The sequence below is a fragment of the Lonchura striata genome, chromosome 25 (genome assembly GCF_050655825.1).
Source record: "Lonchura striata isolate lonStrDom1 chromosome 25, ASM5065582v1, whole genome shotgun sequence".
Taxonomy (NCBI): domain Eukaryota; kingdom Metazoa; phylum Chordata; class Aves; order Passeriformes; family Estrildidae; genus Lonchura; species Lonchura striata.
The window spans coordinates 5,350,552-5,366,071 of NC_140727.1; the positions used below are offsets into that span (position 1 = coordinate 5,350,552).

At 66.1% G+C, this 15,520-nt stretch overlaps 1 protein-coding gene across 5 annotated transcripts; it reads right to left on the reverse strand.

Moving 5' to 3' along the window:
* Positions 1-77: 77 nt before the first annotated feature.
* Positions 78-13,727, reverse strand: RFX5 (regulatory factor X5). Of its 5 annotated transcripts, none has more exons than XM_085560942.1 (10): positions 13,579-13,727; positions 12,662-12,822; positions 12,339-12,372; positions 12,133-12,215; positions 11,543-11,677; positions 10,336-10,452; positions 10,053-10,134; positions 8,662-8,860; positions 6,930-7,018; positions 78-6,849 (listed from the first exon to the last, which is right to left on the reverse strand). In XM_085560942.1, the coding sequence occupies exons 2-10, from the start codon at positions 12,778-12,780 to the stop codon at positions 94-96; spliced, it is 7,614 nt and encodes a 2,537-aa protein (XP_085417068.1). In that variant the 5' UTR covers positions 12,781-12,822; positions 13,579-13,727; the 3' UTR covers positions 78-93. The 5 variants fall into 5 exon arrangements, with proteins under 5 accessions (XP_085417068.1, XP_085417072.1, XP_085417071.1 ...); XM_085560946.1 differs by lacking the exon at positions 13,579-13,727 and having other exon boundaries at positions 78-2,416; positions 2,486-6,849; positions 12,662-12,996; XM_085560945.1 differs by lacking the exon at positions 13,579-13,727 and having other exon boundaries at positions 11,543-11,674; positions 12,133-12,212; positions 12,662-12,998.
* Positions 13,728-15,520: the final 1,793 nt, after the last annotated feature.

The window sequence follows — 15,520 nt, forward strand, 5'->3', positions numbered from 1 at the left end:
CCCCGTGTCCCCTTCCCACTCCCAGTGTCCCCACCCAGTGCCCGCGCTCACAGACACGACAGCCACACCGCAGTGACTGGTTTTTACTGGTTTTTACTGGTGTGGCACAGGGGACCCCCTCCCTGTGCCCACCCTCGCATGTGCCTCGCGGTGCCCGGAGCAGGGCTGTCCCTGCGTGTCCCCCAGGGGGCACCCGGCCTGGCTGTGCCCCCGCCGTGCCACGGCCTCCGGTGCCACCCTGGTGCCCGTCCTGCCGTCCCTGATGACGCTGACGCGGACGGGAGTGACGGGCCTGGCGGGCGCGGTGGCACTGCCAGGCCTGTCCCCAAGGGCGCCACTGCCACTGCCAGGGATGTGCCTGTCCCCAAGGGTGGCACTGCCCCTGGACGGGCAGTCCCTGACAGGGATGGTGGCACTGCCACTGACCGGCGTGTCCATGACGGGGGGAGTGCCAGTGACGTGCCTGTCCCCAAGGGTGGCACTTCCCCTGGACGGGCAGTCCCTGACAGGGAGGGTGGCACTGTCCCTCGATGGGCAGTCCCTGACAGGGACAGTGCCACCGTCCCTGGACGGGCACTCCCTGACAGGGATGGTGGCACTGCCACTGACTGGCGTGTCCATGACGGGGGGAGTGCCAGGGACGTGCCTGTCCCCAAGGGTGGCACTGTCCCTCGATGGGCACTCCCTGACAGGGATGGTGGCACTGCCACCCACTGCCCCAGCCCCAGCAAGGAGGGTGGCACTGTCCCCAGACGGGCAGTCCCCGATGGGGACGGTGGCACCGTCCCTGGACGGGCACTCCCTGACAGGGACGGTGGCACTGCCACAGGCCAGCGCGTCCCCGAGGGGGAGGAAGGCATGGGCGGGCACCCTGGATTCCACGATGGTGGCAGTGACCCTGGGGATGGAGTCCCCAACGAGGACGGTGGCACTGACGTAGACGGGCGTGTCCACGAAGGTGACAGTGCCCCTGGCCAGGCTGGCCTTGACGGGGACGGTGACGCTGCCCAGGATCCTCCTGTCCATCACGGTGCCGCTGAGCGTGACCAGCGCGTCCACGATGGTGGCAGTGCCCCTGGACGGGCAGTCCCTGGTGGGCACGGTGGCACTGCCGGCCAGCGCGCCGTCCCCAGGGGTGCCACGGGCCCAGAACGGGCTGTCGCTGACGGGGACGGTGGCAGTGCGGGTGACACTGCTGGTGACGGGCGTGTCCACGATGGTGGCAGTACCCCTGGACAGGCTGTCCCGGACAGGGACGGTGGCACTGCCAGAGAGCAGCCTGTCCCCAGCGGTGCCACCGTCCCTGGAGGGGCAGTCCCTGCCAGGAGGGGTGCCACTGTCAGTGCCCAGCCTGTCCCCAGCAGTGCCACTGACCGGCCTGTCCTCAATGGGGACAGTGGCAGTGCCACTGTCAGTGCCCAGCCTGTCCCCAGCAGTGCCACTGACCGGCCTGTCCTCAACGGGGACAGTGGCAGTGCCACTGTCAGTGCCCAGCCTGTCCCCAGCAGTGCCACTGACCGGCCTGTCCTCAACGGGGACAGTGGCACTGCCCCTGGATGGGCTGTCCCTGGTGGGGACAGTGGCAGTGCCAGAGACTGGCACGTCCCTGACCGTGCCAGCTGGGCTGTCCCTGGTGGGGACAGTGGCACTGCTCCTGCCCAGCCTTTCCCCAGGGTCAGAGGCCCTGGGTGACCTGTCCCTGATGGGGACAGTGCCACTGGCCCTGGGTGACCTGTCCCTGACGGGGACGGTGGCACCGTCCCTGACCGGCCTGACCCCGCTGCCACTGGCCCTGGCTGCACTGTCCCTGCTGGGGACACTGCCCCTGGCAGTGCCCGGCCTGTCCCCAGTGGTGGCACTGCCCCTGCCCGGCCTGTCCCCTCTGCCACTGTCTCTGGGTGACCTGTCCCTGGTGGGGATGGTGGCACTGCCCCTGCCTGGCCTGTCCCCTGTCGTGGCACTGCCCCTGGCTGCGCTGTCCCTGGCAGGGACAGTGGCCCTGCCACTAACTGGCCTGTCCCCAGTGCCACTGTCCCTGAGTGACCTGTCCCTGGTGGGGACAGTGGCACTGCTCCTACCTGGCCTGTCCCCAGTGCCACTGTCCCTGGGTGACCTGTCCCTGGTGGGGACACTGCCACTGCCCCTGCCCAGCCTGTCCCCATTGCCACTGTCCCTGGGTGACCTGTCCCTGGTGGGGACACTGCCACTGCCCCTGCCCGGCCTGTCCCCTGTGGTGGCACTGCCCCTGCCCGGCCTGTCCCCAGTGCCACTGTCCCTGGGTGACCTGTCCCTGGTGGGGACAGTGGCACTGCTCCTACCTGGCCTGTCCCCAACAGCAGTGGCCCTAGGTGACCTGTCCCTGGTGGTGGCACTGCCCCTGCTCAGCCTGTCCCCACTGCCACTGTCCCTGGGTGACCTGTCCCTGGTGGGGACACTGCCACTGCCCCTGCCCAGCCTGTCCCCACTGCCACTGTCCCTGGGTGACCTGTCCCTGGTGGGGACACTGCCACTGCCCCTGCCCAGCCTGTCCCCAGCGGTGGCACTGCCCCTGGAGGAGCTGTCCCTGGCAGGGACGGTGGCACTGCTGGTCACCGCTTTGTCCCCAGTGCCACCACCCCTGGGTGAGCCGTCCCTCCTAGGGACAGTGGCACTGCTGGAGACTGGCTTGTCCCTGGCAGGGACGGTGGCACTGCCACTGACTGATCTGTCCCCAGTGGTAGCAGTGCCCCTGGCTGAGCTGTCCTTAACAGGGACAGTGGCACTGCCCCTGCCCGGTGTGTCCCCAGTGGTGACACTGGCTCTCACTGACCTGTCCTTAACAGGGATGGTGGCACTGCCACCATCTGAGCTGTCCCTGATGGGGACAGTGCCACTGCCAGCAACTGGCCTGTCCCCAGTGGTGGCACTGCCCCTGGCTGCGCCGTCCCTGACAGGGACGGTGGCACTGCCCCTGCTCAGCCTGTCCCCACTGCCACTGTCCCTGGGTGACCTGTCCCTGGTGGGGATGGTGGCACTGCCCCTGCCCGGCCTGTCCCCAGTGGTGGCACCGCTCCTCACTAGCCTGTCCCCAACAGCAGTGGCCCTGGGTGACCTGTCCCTGGTGGGGACACTGCCACTGCCCCTGCCCAGCCTGTCCCCAGCGGTGGCACTGCCCCTGGAGGAGCTGTCCCTGGCAGGGACAGTGGCACTGCTGGTCACCGCCTTGTCCCCAGTGCCACCACCCCTGGGTGAGCCATCCCTCCTAGGGACAGTGGCACTGCTAGAGACTGGCTTGTCCCTGGCAGGGACGGTGGCACTGCCACTGACTGATCTGTCCCCAGTGGTGGCACTGCCCCTGGCCAGACTGTCCTTGACTGGTGCAGTGGCACGGCCACCAGCTGGGCTGTCCCTGACAGGGACAGTGGCACTCCTGGTGACCGGCCTGTCCCCAGTGGTGGCACTGGCCCGGGGTGAGCTGTCCTTGATGGGAATGGTGGCACTGCCACTGACTGGCTTGTCCCTGGCAGGGACGGTGGCACTGCTGGTCACCGCTTTGTCCCCAGTGCCACCGCCCCTGGGTGAGCCGTCCCTCCTAGGGACAGTGGCACTGCTGGAGACTGGCTTGTCCCTGGCAGGGACGGTGGCACTCCTGGTGACCGGCCTGTCCCCAGTGGTGACAATGCCCCGGGGTGAGCTGTCCCTGACAGGGACGGTGGCACTGCCAGGACCTGGCTTGTCCCTGGCAGGAATGGTGGCACTGCCACCGACTGGCCTGTCCCCAGTGGCACTGGCCCTGGGTGAGCTGTCTTTGCCAGGGACAGTGCCACAGCCACCAGCTGGGCTGTCCCTGGCAGGGACGGTGGCACTCCTGGTGACCGGCCTGTCCCCAGTGGTGACAATGCCCCGGGGTGAGCTGTCCCTGGCAGGAACGGTGGCACTGCCAGGGCCTGGCTTGTCCCTGGCAGAGATGGTGGCACTCCTGGTGACCGGCCTGTCCCCAGCAGCGTCACTGCCCCGGGATGAGCTGTCCTGCCTGGGGACAGTGGCACTGTCCCTGGCCAGACTGTCCTTGACGGGGATGGTGCCACTGCCACCAGTCGTGCTGTCCCTGATGGTGCCACCACCCCTGACTGGCCTGTCCCCACTGGTGGCACTGATCCTGGAGGGACTGTCCTTGACAGGGATGCTGGCACTGCCACCAGCGGTGGGGACAGTGGCACTTCTAGCAACCGACCTGTCCCTGGTGACACTGGCCCTGGAGGGGCTGTCCTTACTGGGGACAGTGGCACTGCCAGGGGCTGGCTTGTCCCTGACAGGCTTGATGGCACTGCCACCAGCTGGGCTGTCCCTGATGGGAATGGTGGCACTCCTGGTGACCGGCCTGTCCCCAGCAGTGGCACTGCCCCGGGATGAGCTGTCCCTGACAGGGACGGTGGCATTGCCACCAACTGGCCTGTCCCCAGGGGCACTGGCCCTGGGTGAGCTGTCCTTGACAGGGATGGTGGCACTGCCACCAGCTGGGCTGTCCCTGATGGGAATGGTGGCACTCCTGGTGACCGGCCTGTCCCCAGTGGTGGCACTGGCCTGGGATGAGCTGTCCTGCCTGGGTACAGTGGCATTGCCACCAACTGGCCTGTCCCCAGTGTCACTGCCCCGGGATGAGCTGTCCTTGACAGGGATGGTGGCACTGTCAGTGACAGACCTGTCCTCCATGGTGGCACTGCCAGCGTCCAGCCTGTCCCCAGTGTCACTGCCCTTGGGTGAGCTGTCCCTGACGGGGACAGTGGCACTGCCAGCGTCCAGCCCGTCCTCCATGGTGTCATTGCCAGCGTCCAGCTTGTCCCTGACGGGGACAGTGGCACTGCCAGCGTCCAGCCCATCCTCCATGGTGTCACTGCCAGTGTCCGGCCTGTCCCTGACGGGGACAGTGGCACTGCCAGCGTCTGGCCCATCCTCAGTGGTGGCACTGCCAGTGACGGGTTCGTCCTCCATGGTGACACTGCCAGTGTCCCACCCGTCCTCAGTGTCACTGACCATGGGTGAGCTGTCCCTGACAGGGACAGTGGCACTGCCACCACCAGGATAGCCACCACCGGGGAAGCTGGCACTGCCACTGACCGGGCTGTCCCCAAGGTGGGTGGTGGCACTTCCCTCAGCTGGGTTGTCCCCAACGGGGACAATGGCACTGCCAGTGACCAGGCTGTCACTAACGGGGACAGTGGCACTGCCATTGACTGAGTTGTCACTAATGGGGACAGTGGCACTGCCACCACCAGCAGACGCACCACCAAAGACGCTGTCACTGACTGGGCTGTCACTAACAGAGACAATGGCACTGCCACTGACAGAGCTGTCCCCAAGGGGGACAGTGACACTGGCACTGACAGAACTGTCACTAACAGGGACAGTGGCACTGCCACTGACCGGGCTGTCCCCAATGGGAGTGGTGGCACTGCCATTGAACGGGCTGTCCCCAAGGGAGACGCTGGCACTGCCATTGACCGAGCTGTCACTAAGGGGGACAGTGGCACTGCCATTGACTGGGCTGTCCCCAAGGGGGGTGGTGGCACTGCCACTGACCGAGCTGTCCCCAGAGGGGACAGTGGCACTGCCATTGACTGGGCTGTCCCCAATGGGGGTGGTGGCACTGCCATTGAACGGGCTGTCCCCAGGGGGGACAGTGGCACTGCCACTGCCTGAGCTGTCACTAAGGGGGACAGTGGCACTGCCATTGACCGAGCTGTCACTAAGGGGGACAGTGGCACTGCCATTGACTGGGCTGTCCCCAATGGGGGTGGTGGCACTGCCATTGAACGGGCTGTCCCCAGGGGGGACAGCGGCACTGCCACTGCCTGAGCTGTCACTAAGGGGGACAGTGGCACTGCCATTGACCAAGCTGTCACTAAGGGGGACAGTGGCACTGCCACTGACCGAGCTGTCACTAAGGGGGACAGTGGCACTGCCACTGACTGGGCTGTCCCCAGGGGGGACAGCGGCACTGCCACTGCCTGAGCTGTCACTAAGGGGGACAGTGGCACTGCCACTGCCTGAGCTGTCACTAAGGGGGACAGTGGCACTGCCATTGACTGGGCTGTCCCCAATGGGGGTGGTGACACTGCCATTGAACGGGCTGTCCCCAGGGGGGACAGCGGCACTGCCACTGCCTGAGCTGTCACTAAGGGGGACAGCGGCACTGCCACTGACCGGGCTGTCCCCCCCAGCCGCCGTGTCACTGTCAACCTCCATGCTGTCCCCAGCAGCCTCAGCAGCACCGCCCGCGACCCCCCTGTCCCCACCGGGCACGGTGGCACTGCCACCCCCGGGTGACCCCCCCGGGCCCGGCGAATCCCCTCCCTCGTCCCCCCTGGGGACCTCCGCGTCCTCGGGCGACATCGCCGCGTCCCCGGGCCGCTTGCGGGGCCTCCCGCGCCGCCTCTTGTGCGCGCCGCCGTCGCCGGCCGCCTCCGGTGCCCGCTTGGTGCCCTTGCCGCGCTGGGCATCGCCGTCCCCCGCCGCCCGGGCGCCGCCGCCGGGGGTCTCGGCCGCGGGGACCCCCACGCCGGGCAGCAGCACGTTGAGCACGGGGATGGCGGCGGGGCCCGGGGCCAGCGCGGTGCCCACGGGCAGCGGCAGCGCCACCTTGACCGTGCCGCCCAGCCGCGGCACCAGCAGCGGCGGCGCCGGGCGGGCCGGCGGCGCGCCGGGGCCCGGCGGCCGCTCCGCCGCGGGGACGCGCGGCAGCAGCAGCGGCAGCCGCGCCACCAGCGCCGTCACCTGCGGGCTGCTGCCCGGCCGCGGCGGCTCCGCCGGCCTCTTCTTGTCCGGCCGCGGAGAACACACGGGGCCCTTGGGGACCGCGTCCTTCTTGGCCTGCGCCGAGGGGCTGCGCTCAGGGCTGCGGGCAGCGCCGAGCGCCCGGCGGGCTGGGGAGGGGGCCGGGGGGTCCTCACCTGCTCCTGGCCGCTGTCCGAGGGGTCCGGGCCGTTCTTCTTGGGGGCTGCGGCTGGCCGAGGCTCCTGGGGGGGCTTGTCCGTGTTCTCTGGGGGAGGAGGGGACGTGACCGGGGGGGCAGGGGACACGGGGAGTGGGGAGGGACACTGGGAGTGGGGAGGGGACACTGGAACTGTGGAGGGGACACTGGGAGTGGGGAGGGGACACTGGGAGTGGGAAGGGGATGCTGGAACTGTGAAGGGGATATTGGAACTGTGGAGGGGACACTGGGAGTGGGGAGGGACACTGGGAGTGGGGAGGGGATGCTGGAACTGTGGAGAGGACATTGGGAGTGGGAAGGGAACACTGGAACTGTGGAAGGGACACTGGGAGTGGGAAGGGGACATTGGGAATGGGGAGGGGGCACTGGGAGTGGGAAAGGGACACTGGAACTGTGGAGGGAACACTGGGAGTGGGAAGGGGACACTGGAACTGTGAAGGGGACATGGCAGGAAGTGTGCAAGAGGACACTGACAGGGGTGGGACACCCCATCGCAGCCCCCCGGGCGGTGACAGCGACATGCGGGGCGATTTTCCCCCGAAATCGCCGATTTTGGTGAACGCGGAACCCGCGGGGCGCCCGGGGCTTGTCCCGTGGGGAGACCCCGCCCCCAGCTGCACGAGACCACGCCCCTTTTACCATATATGGACATCGACCACGAGGCCACGCCCACCCCAATCCCCGTTCGTGTCCAACCCACGACCCCAGGGGGGTGGCAGTGTCCCCACGGGGGTGGCAGTGTCCCCACGGGGGTGGCAGTGTCCCCACGGGGGTGACAATGCTCCAAGGGGGTGACAGCATTCCCAGCAGCGTGACAGTGCCCCCAGGGGGGATGGCAGTGTCCCCAGGGAGGTGACAGTGTCCCCACGGGGGTGGCAGTGTCCCCACGGGGGTGGCAGTGTCCCCACGGGGGTGACAATGCTCCAAGAGGGTGACAGCATTCCCAGCAGTGTGACAGTGCCCCCAGGGGTGTGGCAATGCCCCCGGGGTGGTGGCAGTGTCCTCAGGGGGATGTCCCCAGGGGGGTGGCAGCATCCCCAGGGGGGTGGCAATGCCCTCAGGGGGGTGGCAGCATCCCCAGGGGGATGTCCCCACGGGGGTGGCAGTGTCCCCAGGGGTATGACAGCATTCCCAGTGGGGTGGCAGTGTCCCCAGGGATATGACAGCATTCCCAGTGGGGTGGCAATGCCCTCAAGGGGCTGGCAGTGTCCCCAGGGGGGTGGCAGTGTCCACAGGGTGGTGGCAGCATCCCCAGGGTGGTGGCAGTGTCCCCAGGGGGATGTTCCCAGGAGGGTGGCAGTGTCCCCAGGGTGGTGGCAGCGTCCCCAGGGTGGTGGCAGTGTCCCCAGGGTGGTGGCAGCATCCCCAGGGGGGTGGCAATGCTCCCAGTGTGGTGGCAGTGTCCCCAGGGGGATGTCCCCAAGGGGGTGGCAGTGTCCCCAGGGGGGTGGCAGTGTCCCCAGGGGATGTCCCCAGGGTGGTGGCAGTGTCCCCAGGGGGATGTTCCCAGGAGGGTGGCAGTGTCCCCAGGGTGGTGGCAGCGTCCCCAGGGGGATGTTCCCAGGAGGGTGGCAGCATCCCCAGGGGGGTGGCAGTGTCCCCAGGGTGGTGGCAGTGTCCCCAGGGTGGTGGCAGTGTCCCCAGGGGATGTCCCCAAGGGGGTGGCAGTGTCCCCGCTGTCCCTGGCTGACCTTGGACCACCATGGCCATGAGCAGGTCGGCGTGGGCCGAGCGGGGGCTGATGATGTGCTGCTGCAGCAGGAACTGCGCCACCTCCACGATGTTGTTGAAGGAGCGGCGCAGGATCTTCTCGGCCCAGTCGCACGTCAGGGCACACGCGGCCTCCGTCACCTCGCTGCTGTAGGAGTGCGCCAGCTCGGCCAGCTCCGCCTGCGGGGACAGCAGGGGACGTCGGAGAGGGACAGGGACAGGGACAGGGACAGGGACAGGGACAGGGACAGCAGGGGACAGGGACAGGGACAGCACGGGGACAGGGACAGGGACAGGGACAGGGACAGGGACAGGGACAGGGACAGGGACAGCAGGGGACGTCAGAGAGGGACAGGGATGGCACAGGGACAGGGACAGCACGGGGACAGGGACAGGGACAGCACGGGGACAGGGACAGGGACAGGGACAGCACGGGGACAGGGACAGGGACAGCAGGGGACGTCGGAGAGGGACAGGGATGGCACAGGGACAGGGACGGCAGGGGACAGGGACAGGGACAGGGACAGGGACAGCACGGGGACAGGGACAGCAGGGGACAGGGACAGGGACAGCAGGGGACGTCGGAGAGGGACAGGGATGGCACAGGGACAGGGACAGGGACAGGGACAGGGACAGGGACAGGGACAGCAGGGGACAGGGACAGGGACAGCAGGGGACGTCAGAGAGGGACAGGGATGGCACAGGGACAGGGACAGCATGGGGACAGGGACAGGGACAGCATGGGGACAGGGACAGCAGGGGACAGGGACAGGGACAGCAAGGGAACATCACACAGGGACAGGGACAGCAGACAGGGGACAGCGGGGTGGTGACACCAGGACACTGTCGCCTCACTGCTGCATGGTTCTGACTGCTGGGGACAGGGACAGGGACAGGGACAGCAGGGGACAGGGACAGCAGGGGACAGGGACAGGGACAGCGGGGGACAGGGACAGGGACAGCGCGTGAAACTGGGGACAGGAGGACAGCAGGGAGGGGACAGCAGGAGGGTCATGGTGTTGAGCAGGACACGGGAATGAGCTCACGGAGACTGATGGGGACAGGATGGGATTCATGGAGCAAAGCAGGACCTGCATCCCACCCTCCCCTCCCCTCCCCTCCCCTCCCCTCCCCTCCCCTCCCCTCCCCTCCCATCCCCTCCCATCCCATCCCATCCCATCCCATCCCATCCCATCCCATCCCCTCCCATCCCATCCCATCCCATCCCATCCCATCCCATGGATCCCATCCCATCCCATCCCATCCCATCCCATCCCATCCCATCCCATCCCATGGATCCCATCCCATCCCATCCCATCCCATCCCATCCCATGGATCCCATCCCATCCCATCCCATCCCATCAGCTCTCACCGTCTCGGTCACTTTGAGGTCCAGGCTGGGCAGGGGAGGAAGGCTGACCACGGTCTTCCTCCGGATCCCGCCATAGCAGTACGTTGGGAGGGTCAAGGATTTTTTCCCAAGCCCAAAAAACCGGGAACCAACCCCTGAAGAACCCTCAGGAATGGGAAAAACTGGGGAAAACCGGGAAAACCAGAAAAAGAATAGGAAAAATGGGAAAAAACCAAGAAAAAAAACAGGAAAAAACATGAAAAAGAGTAGCTGGCACCAGGAATTCCAGCCTGGGGAAGGATATTTGGATTGTCCGCGGCCTCCCAGGCGCCGGGCTTTGATGTTGGGGAAGATTTCCCGGATGATTTTGCCGAAGTTGGCCGTGCTCAGCGGGCGGCAGCCGAGGTTGTCGCAGTAGCGCCTGCGGGGAGGGGCCTGGCGTCACCGGGAATGCCGGGATAGTGCCAGGGAATCCCGGGATAGTGCCAGGGAATCCCAGGATACTGCCAGGGAATCTGAGCATAGTGCCAGGGAATCCCGGGATAGTTCCAGGGAATCCCAGGATAGTGCCAGGGAATCTGAGCATAGTGCCAGGGAATCCCAGGGTATTGCCAGGGAATCCCAGGATAGTGCCAGGGAATCCCGGGATAGTGCCAGGGAATCCCAGGGTATTGCCAGGGAATCCCGGGATAGTGCCAGGGAATCCCGGGATACTGCCAGGGAATCCCAGGGTATTGCCAGGGAATCCCGGGATAGTGCCAGGGAATCCCGGGATACTGCCAGGGAATCCCGGGGTATTGCCAGGGAATCCCAGGATAGTGCCAGGGAATCCCGGGATAGTGCCAGGGAATCCCAGGGTATTGCCAGGGAATCCCGGGATAGTGCCAGGGAATCCCAGGATACTGCCAGGGAATCCCGGGGTATTGCCAGGGAATCCCGGGATAGTGCCAGGGAATCCCGGGATAGTGCCAGGGAATCCCAGGGTATTGCCAGGGAATCCCGGGATAGTGCCAGGGAATCCCGGAGCAGCAGGGCTCCCGGGATGGGGAGACCTGGGACACCAGGAAAGAGAACATGGGACACCAGGACAGGGTGATGTGGGTCACCAGGAGAAGGATATGGGACTCCAGGACATGGGGATATGGGACACCAGGACATGGGGACGTGGGACACCAGGACATGGGGATATGGGACACCAGGACATGGGGACGTGGGACACCAGGACATGGGGATATGGGACACCGGGACAGGGTGATGTGGGACACCAGGACAGGGTGATGTGGGACACCGGGACAGGGTGATGTGGGACACCAGGAGAAGGATATGGGACACCGGGACAGGGTGATGTGGGACACCAGGACATGGGGATATGGGACTCCAGGACAGGGTGATGTGGGACTCCAGGACATGGGGATATGGCACACTGGGACAGGGTGATGTGGGACACCGGGACACGGGTCCCCGGGCACACGGGCCATGGGGACACGGTGCCGTGGGACACCCCGGCTCACTTGTAGGCGTCGTAGACGTCCTGCTTGGGCAGGCAGGTGTCCGTGTGCTCCTCCAGGTGGTTGCGGATCCAGCTGCAGGCGTGCATGTGCTCGGCCGTGCCCAGCGCGCTCAGCTCCAGCGAGGAGCCGCTGCTGCTGCTCCGCGGGGATCCCGGGCCAGGCGAGCCGCAGCAGGGACCGGAGGCACGGCCGGGGACGGGAGGCACGGCCGGGAACCGGAGGCACGGCCGGGGACGGGAGGCACGGCCGGGGACCGGAGGCACGGCCGGGAACCGGAGGCACGGCCGGGAACCGGAGGCACGGCCGGGGACCGGAGGCACGGACAGGGAGGGGAGGCACAGGGAGAAGAGGCAGTCGGCATCTCTGTCCTGGCTCTGGTCCGACAGATCCACCCTGGAGCATCCCTGTCCGTGCCATCCCATCCCATGGATCCCACCCCACCTCATCAGCTCCATCCTGATCCAGTCCTGTCCCAGCTTCATTCCATTCCACCTCCATCCCAAACCCTCCCACTCTCTCATTCCCATCCCACCTCACCTCACCCCACAGATCCCATTCCCAGGGATCCCACCCCACGGATCCCCCCTCACCTCTTCTCGCCCAGGCTGGGCCCCGAGGGCAGCTGCAGGTACAGGTAGAGTTTGTCGCTGTCCGAGAACTTCTGCACGTCCTGCTGCGCTCCCGGGACAAGGACAAGGTGACGGATCCACCGGGATGAGCCCGAGGAACAACGGGATCAGCCAGCAGACGTGGGAATTCCCTGCCCTCCAGCCCAGCATTCCAGGGGAACACTCACCAGGATGGAGTCCACCTTGCTCTGCACGGATTTGCTGCGTGGGACAGAGGCCGCCACGAGTCAGGGATGAGCCCAGAAAATCCTGGGATCGCAATTCCGGCTCTTCCCAAGACTCCTTCCAGAGCTCAGAGATCCAGGACGGATCCAGGATGGATCCCACCGCACCGGGGGCGTGCTGGACTGCTTTGGCACCAAAAGGGGCACCTCTGTCCCCACCTCTCCTCCCTCCAGCGCCCAGGGCTCCGAATCCCCGGTCCCCATCCCCTGGGCCCCGCCTGGGGCGCCCTGGGGGAATTCCCGAATTCCCGGGGCCCCGCCCTTACGAGATGTTGCCCCGGAGCTCCTGGAGCAGCGTGCTGGACTCGGTGGCACCGCCGCGGGCGCTGCCCGGGGACAAAGTGCCCCTCCTGGTAGCTCTGGGCCCCAGCTCCTCGTCAGCCATGGCAGCCGCGTCCCGCCGGGAGCAGGACCCGGCGGGAATTCGCTTTAAGGGCAGGACAGACGCATTAGGGATTCTCAGCGCACGTGTGGGCAGCGGGAATTCGCTTTAAGGGCAGGACAGACGCATTAGGGATTCTCAGCGCACGTGTGGGCACCGACACGAGCCGCCGGCGGCCCGGGGACGCGGACATCGGCAGCGACCCGGGCTGGGGCGCCGGGACACCGGGACAGGCGGTGCCCGGGGACACAGCGAGGAGACCCGGGGGACACGGGGCCACGAGGCCGCCGGAACCAACCCCGGGGCCGCCGCAGCCTCCGCGCCCTCCCCCGCGGCCCGGGGCGGCACCGGGGGCCGGGACCCCCGTCCCGCGGCCGAGCCCGCGGTGTCCCGGGGTGTCCCCCCCGGTGTCCCCGCATGTCCCCCGCGTGTCCCCCCGGTGTCTCCCCGGTGTCCCCGCGGTGTCCCCCCGGTGTCCCGGGGTGTCCCCGCGTGTCCCCCGATGTCCCCCCGGTGTCCCCGCGTGTCCCGGGGTGTCCCCCGGTGTCCCCGCGTGTCCCCGCGTGTCCCGGGGTGTCCCCCCGGTGTCCCGGGGTGTCCCCCCGGTATCCCCCCGGTGTCCCCGGGTGTCCCCGCGTGTCCCGGGGTGTCCCCCCGGTGTCCCCGCGTGTCCCGGGGTGTCCCCCCGGTGTCCCCCCGGTGTCCCCGGGGTGTCCCCGCGTGTCCCCCCGGTGTCCCCCCGGTGTCCCCGGGTGTCCCCGCGTGTCCCCCCGCCCACCCCCCCACCAGCCCCGCACCCACCTGGTCCCGTCCTGCTCGGGGGGTCCCGGGGGGGGGCGGGGGGGGAGGGGAGGGGTCCCGCCACGTGCCCCGCGCCCCCCGCGCGAACCGAAAGTGGACGCGCCCCTCGCCCGCCGCGCGCGCCCCTTCTTTTTTTCTGATTGGCCGCGGCGCCGCTGGTCTGCCCGGATACGGCGGCGGCCGCGGCTGTGATTGGCTGAGCCCGCCCCCCGCCCGCCCGCCGGCGAGCGGTGAGCGCCCGGATGTGGCGGGGCGGGAGGGGCTGAAATCTGCCTGGCAACAGCGATCTGATTGGTCGGGCCGGGCGGCGCGAGGGGAGACGGGTGTGCGCTGAGTGTGCAAGCGGGTCACGTGGGGAGGGTCCCGCGCGTGGCGGCCGTGCAACGGGGGGGGGGGGGGTCACGTGCGCGAGTCACGTGCGAGTGTGCAAGGGGGTGAGCGTGCAAGGGAGGGTCACGTGGGTGTGTCACGCGTGCAAGGAGTGTGCGAGCGGGTCACGTGGGTGTGTCACGCGTGCAAGGAGTGTGCATGGGAGGGTCACGTGGGTGTGTCACGCGTACAAGGAGTGTGCAAGGGAGGGTCACGTGGGTGTGTCACGCGTGCAAGGAGTGTGCAAGCGGGTCACGTGGGTGTGTCACGCGTGCAAGGAGTGTGCAAGGCGCGTGCGAGGAGCAGGGAAAGGAAAAGGAAAAGAATTTTCCTTGGAATGATTTCATCCCGCGGGTCACGTGCATCCCGCAATTCCCGAATTCCCAAATCCCAGAATTCCTGAATTCCCGAATCTCGGAATTCCCAAATTCCGAAATTTCAAACTCCAAATCCCCAACTCCCGGAATTCCCAAATCCCAGAATTCCCAAATTCCCTACTCTTGGAATTCCCAAATCCCAGAATTCCCGAATTCCCCACTATTGGAATTCCCAAATCTCGAATTCCCGACTCCCGGATTTCCCAGGGGGATCACAGCCAGTTCCCACATTCCCAAATTCCTAGGGGGAGGGGAAATAAATCGGGAAGCAGATTTAAAAGACAGCATTTAAATCAATTTTTTAATATAAATCCCTGCTCCCACCGGCTGGGAATTCCAAGGAAAAAGCTTTGGAACAGCTGGAAAATTTCGGGGGAAAGGGATTTGAATGGTTCAAATTCCACGGAGGAATTCCAGCCTCTCCCTGAGGGGAAGGATTTCTTTCACCGTGGATTTCCCCGGGATTGGGTTTGGGATCGTTATTCGCAAAAAATGCCCCTTTTTCCACCCAAAAATTCCACTTTCTGGGAATAACCGGTTGGGAATTTGCCCGGAAAAAACCCCAAAGGATCCTTTTTTCCCAGGAAAAAAAAAAAAAAAGACACCAAACCCAGGGAGACGAGGGGAGGATCCTCAAACCCCAAAATCCCAAAATCCCAAAATCCCGGGGTGAGGGAAGAGGACCTGGAGCTTCCCGACTTTTCCAGGGGCTCCTTTGGAAAGGAGTGCCGAGGGTTTTTGGGGAAGTTGCAGATTTTTACTGGGAAGGGGGAAGAGTGGAAAACTTTTAATTGAAGTTAAATTAACGGGACTGGGGTTTTAATTGCAGGGGGCGAGGCTTCGGAACGCGGAGTTGGGGATTGTGGGATTCTTTGAGATTTTGGGATTGTTTTGGGATTTTGGGATGGATGGGACCTTAAAGCTCATCCCGTTCCACTGGCCCCGGTGGCTGCAGGAGCTGCCCAGGCTGGGCTTGGGCAATTCCAGGGATGGGAAATCCATGGAAAAACCTGGGCCAGGGAAGGATTGATCCCAATTATTTCACTTTATTTCTGGGCAAAACCTTCCCCGGGAGCCCCCAGGGATAAAACATGGGGTGAAAAGAGATGGGGGGAGAAAAAAGGATAAAAAAGGGAATACAAGAGGGATAAAATAGTGATGAATTCCACCCCTGGAAGCAAACCCCCGGGAAAAGA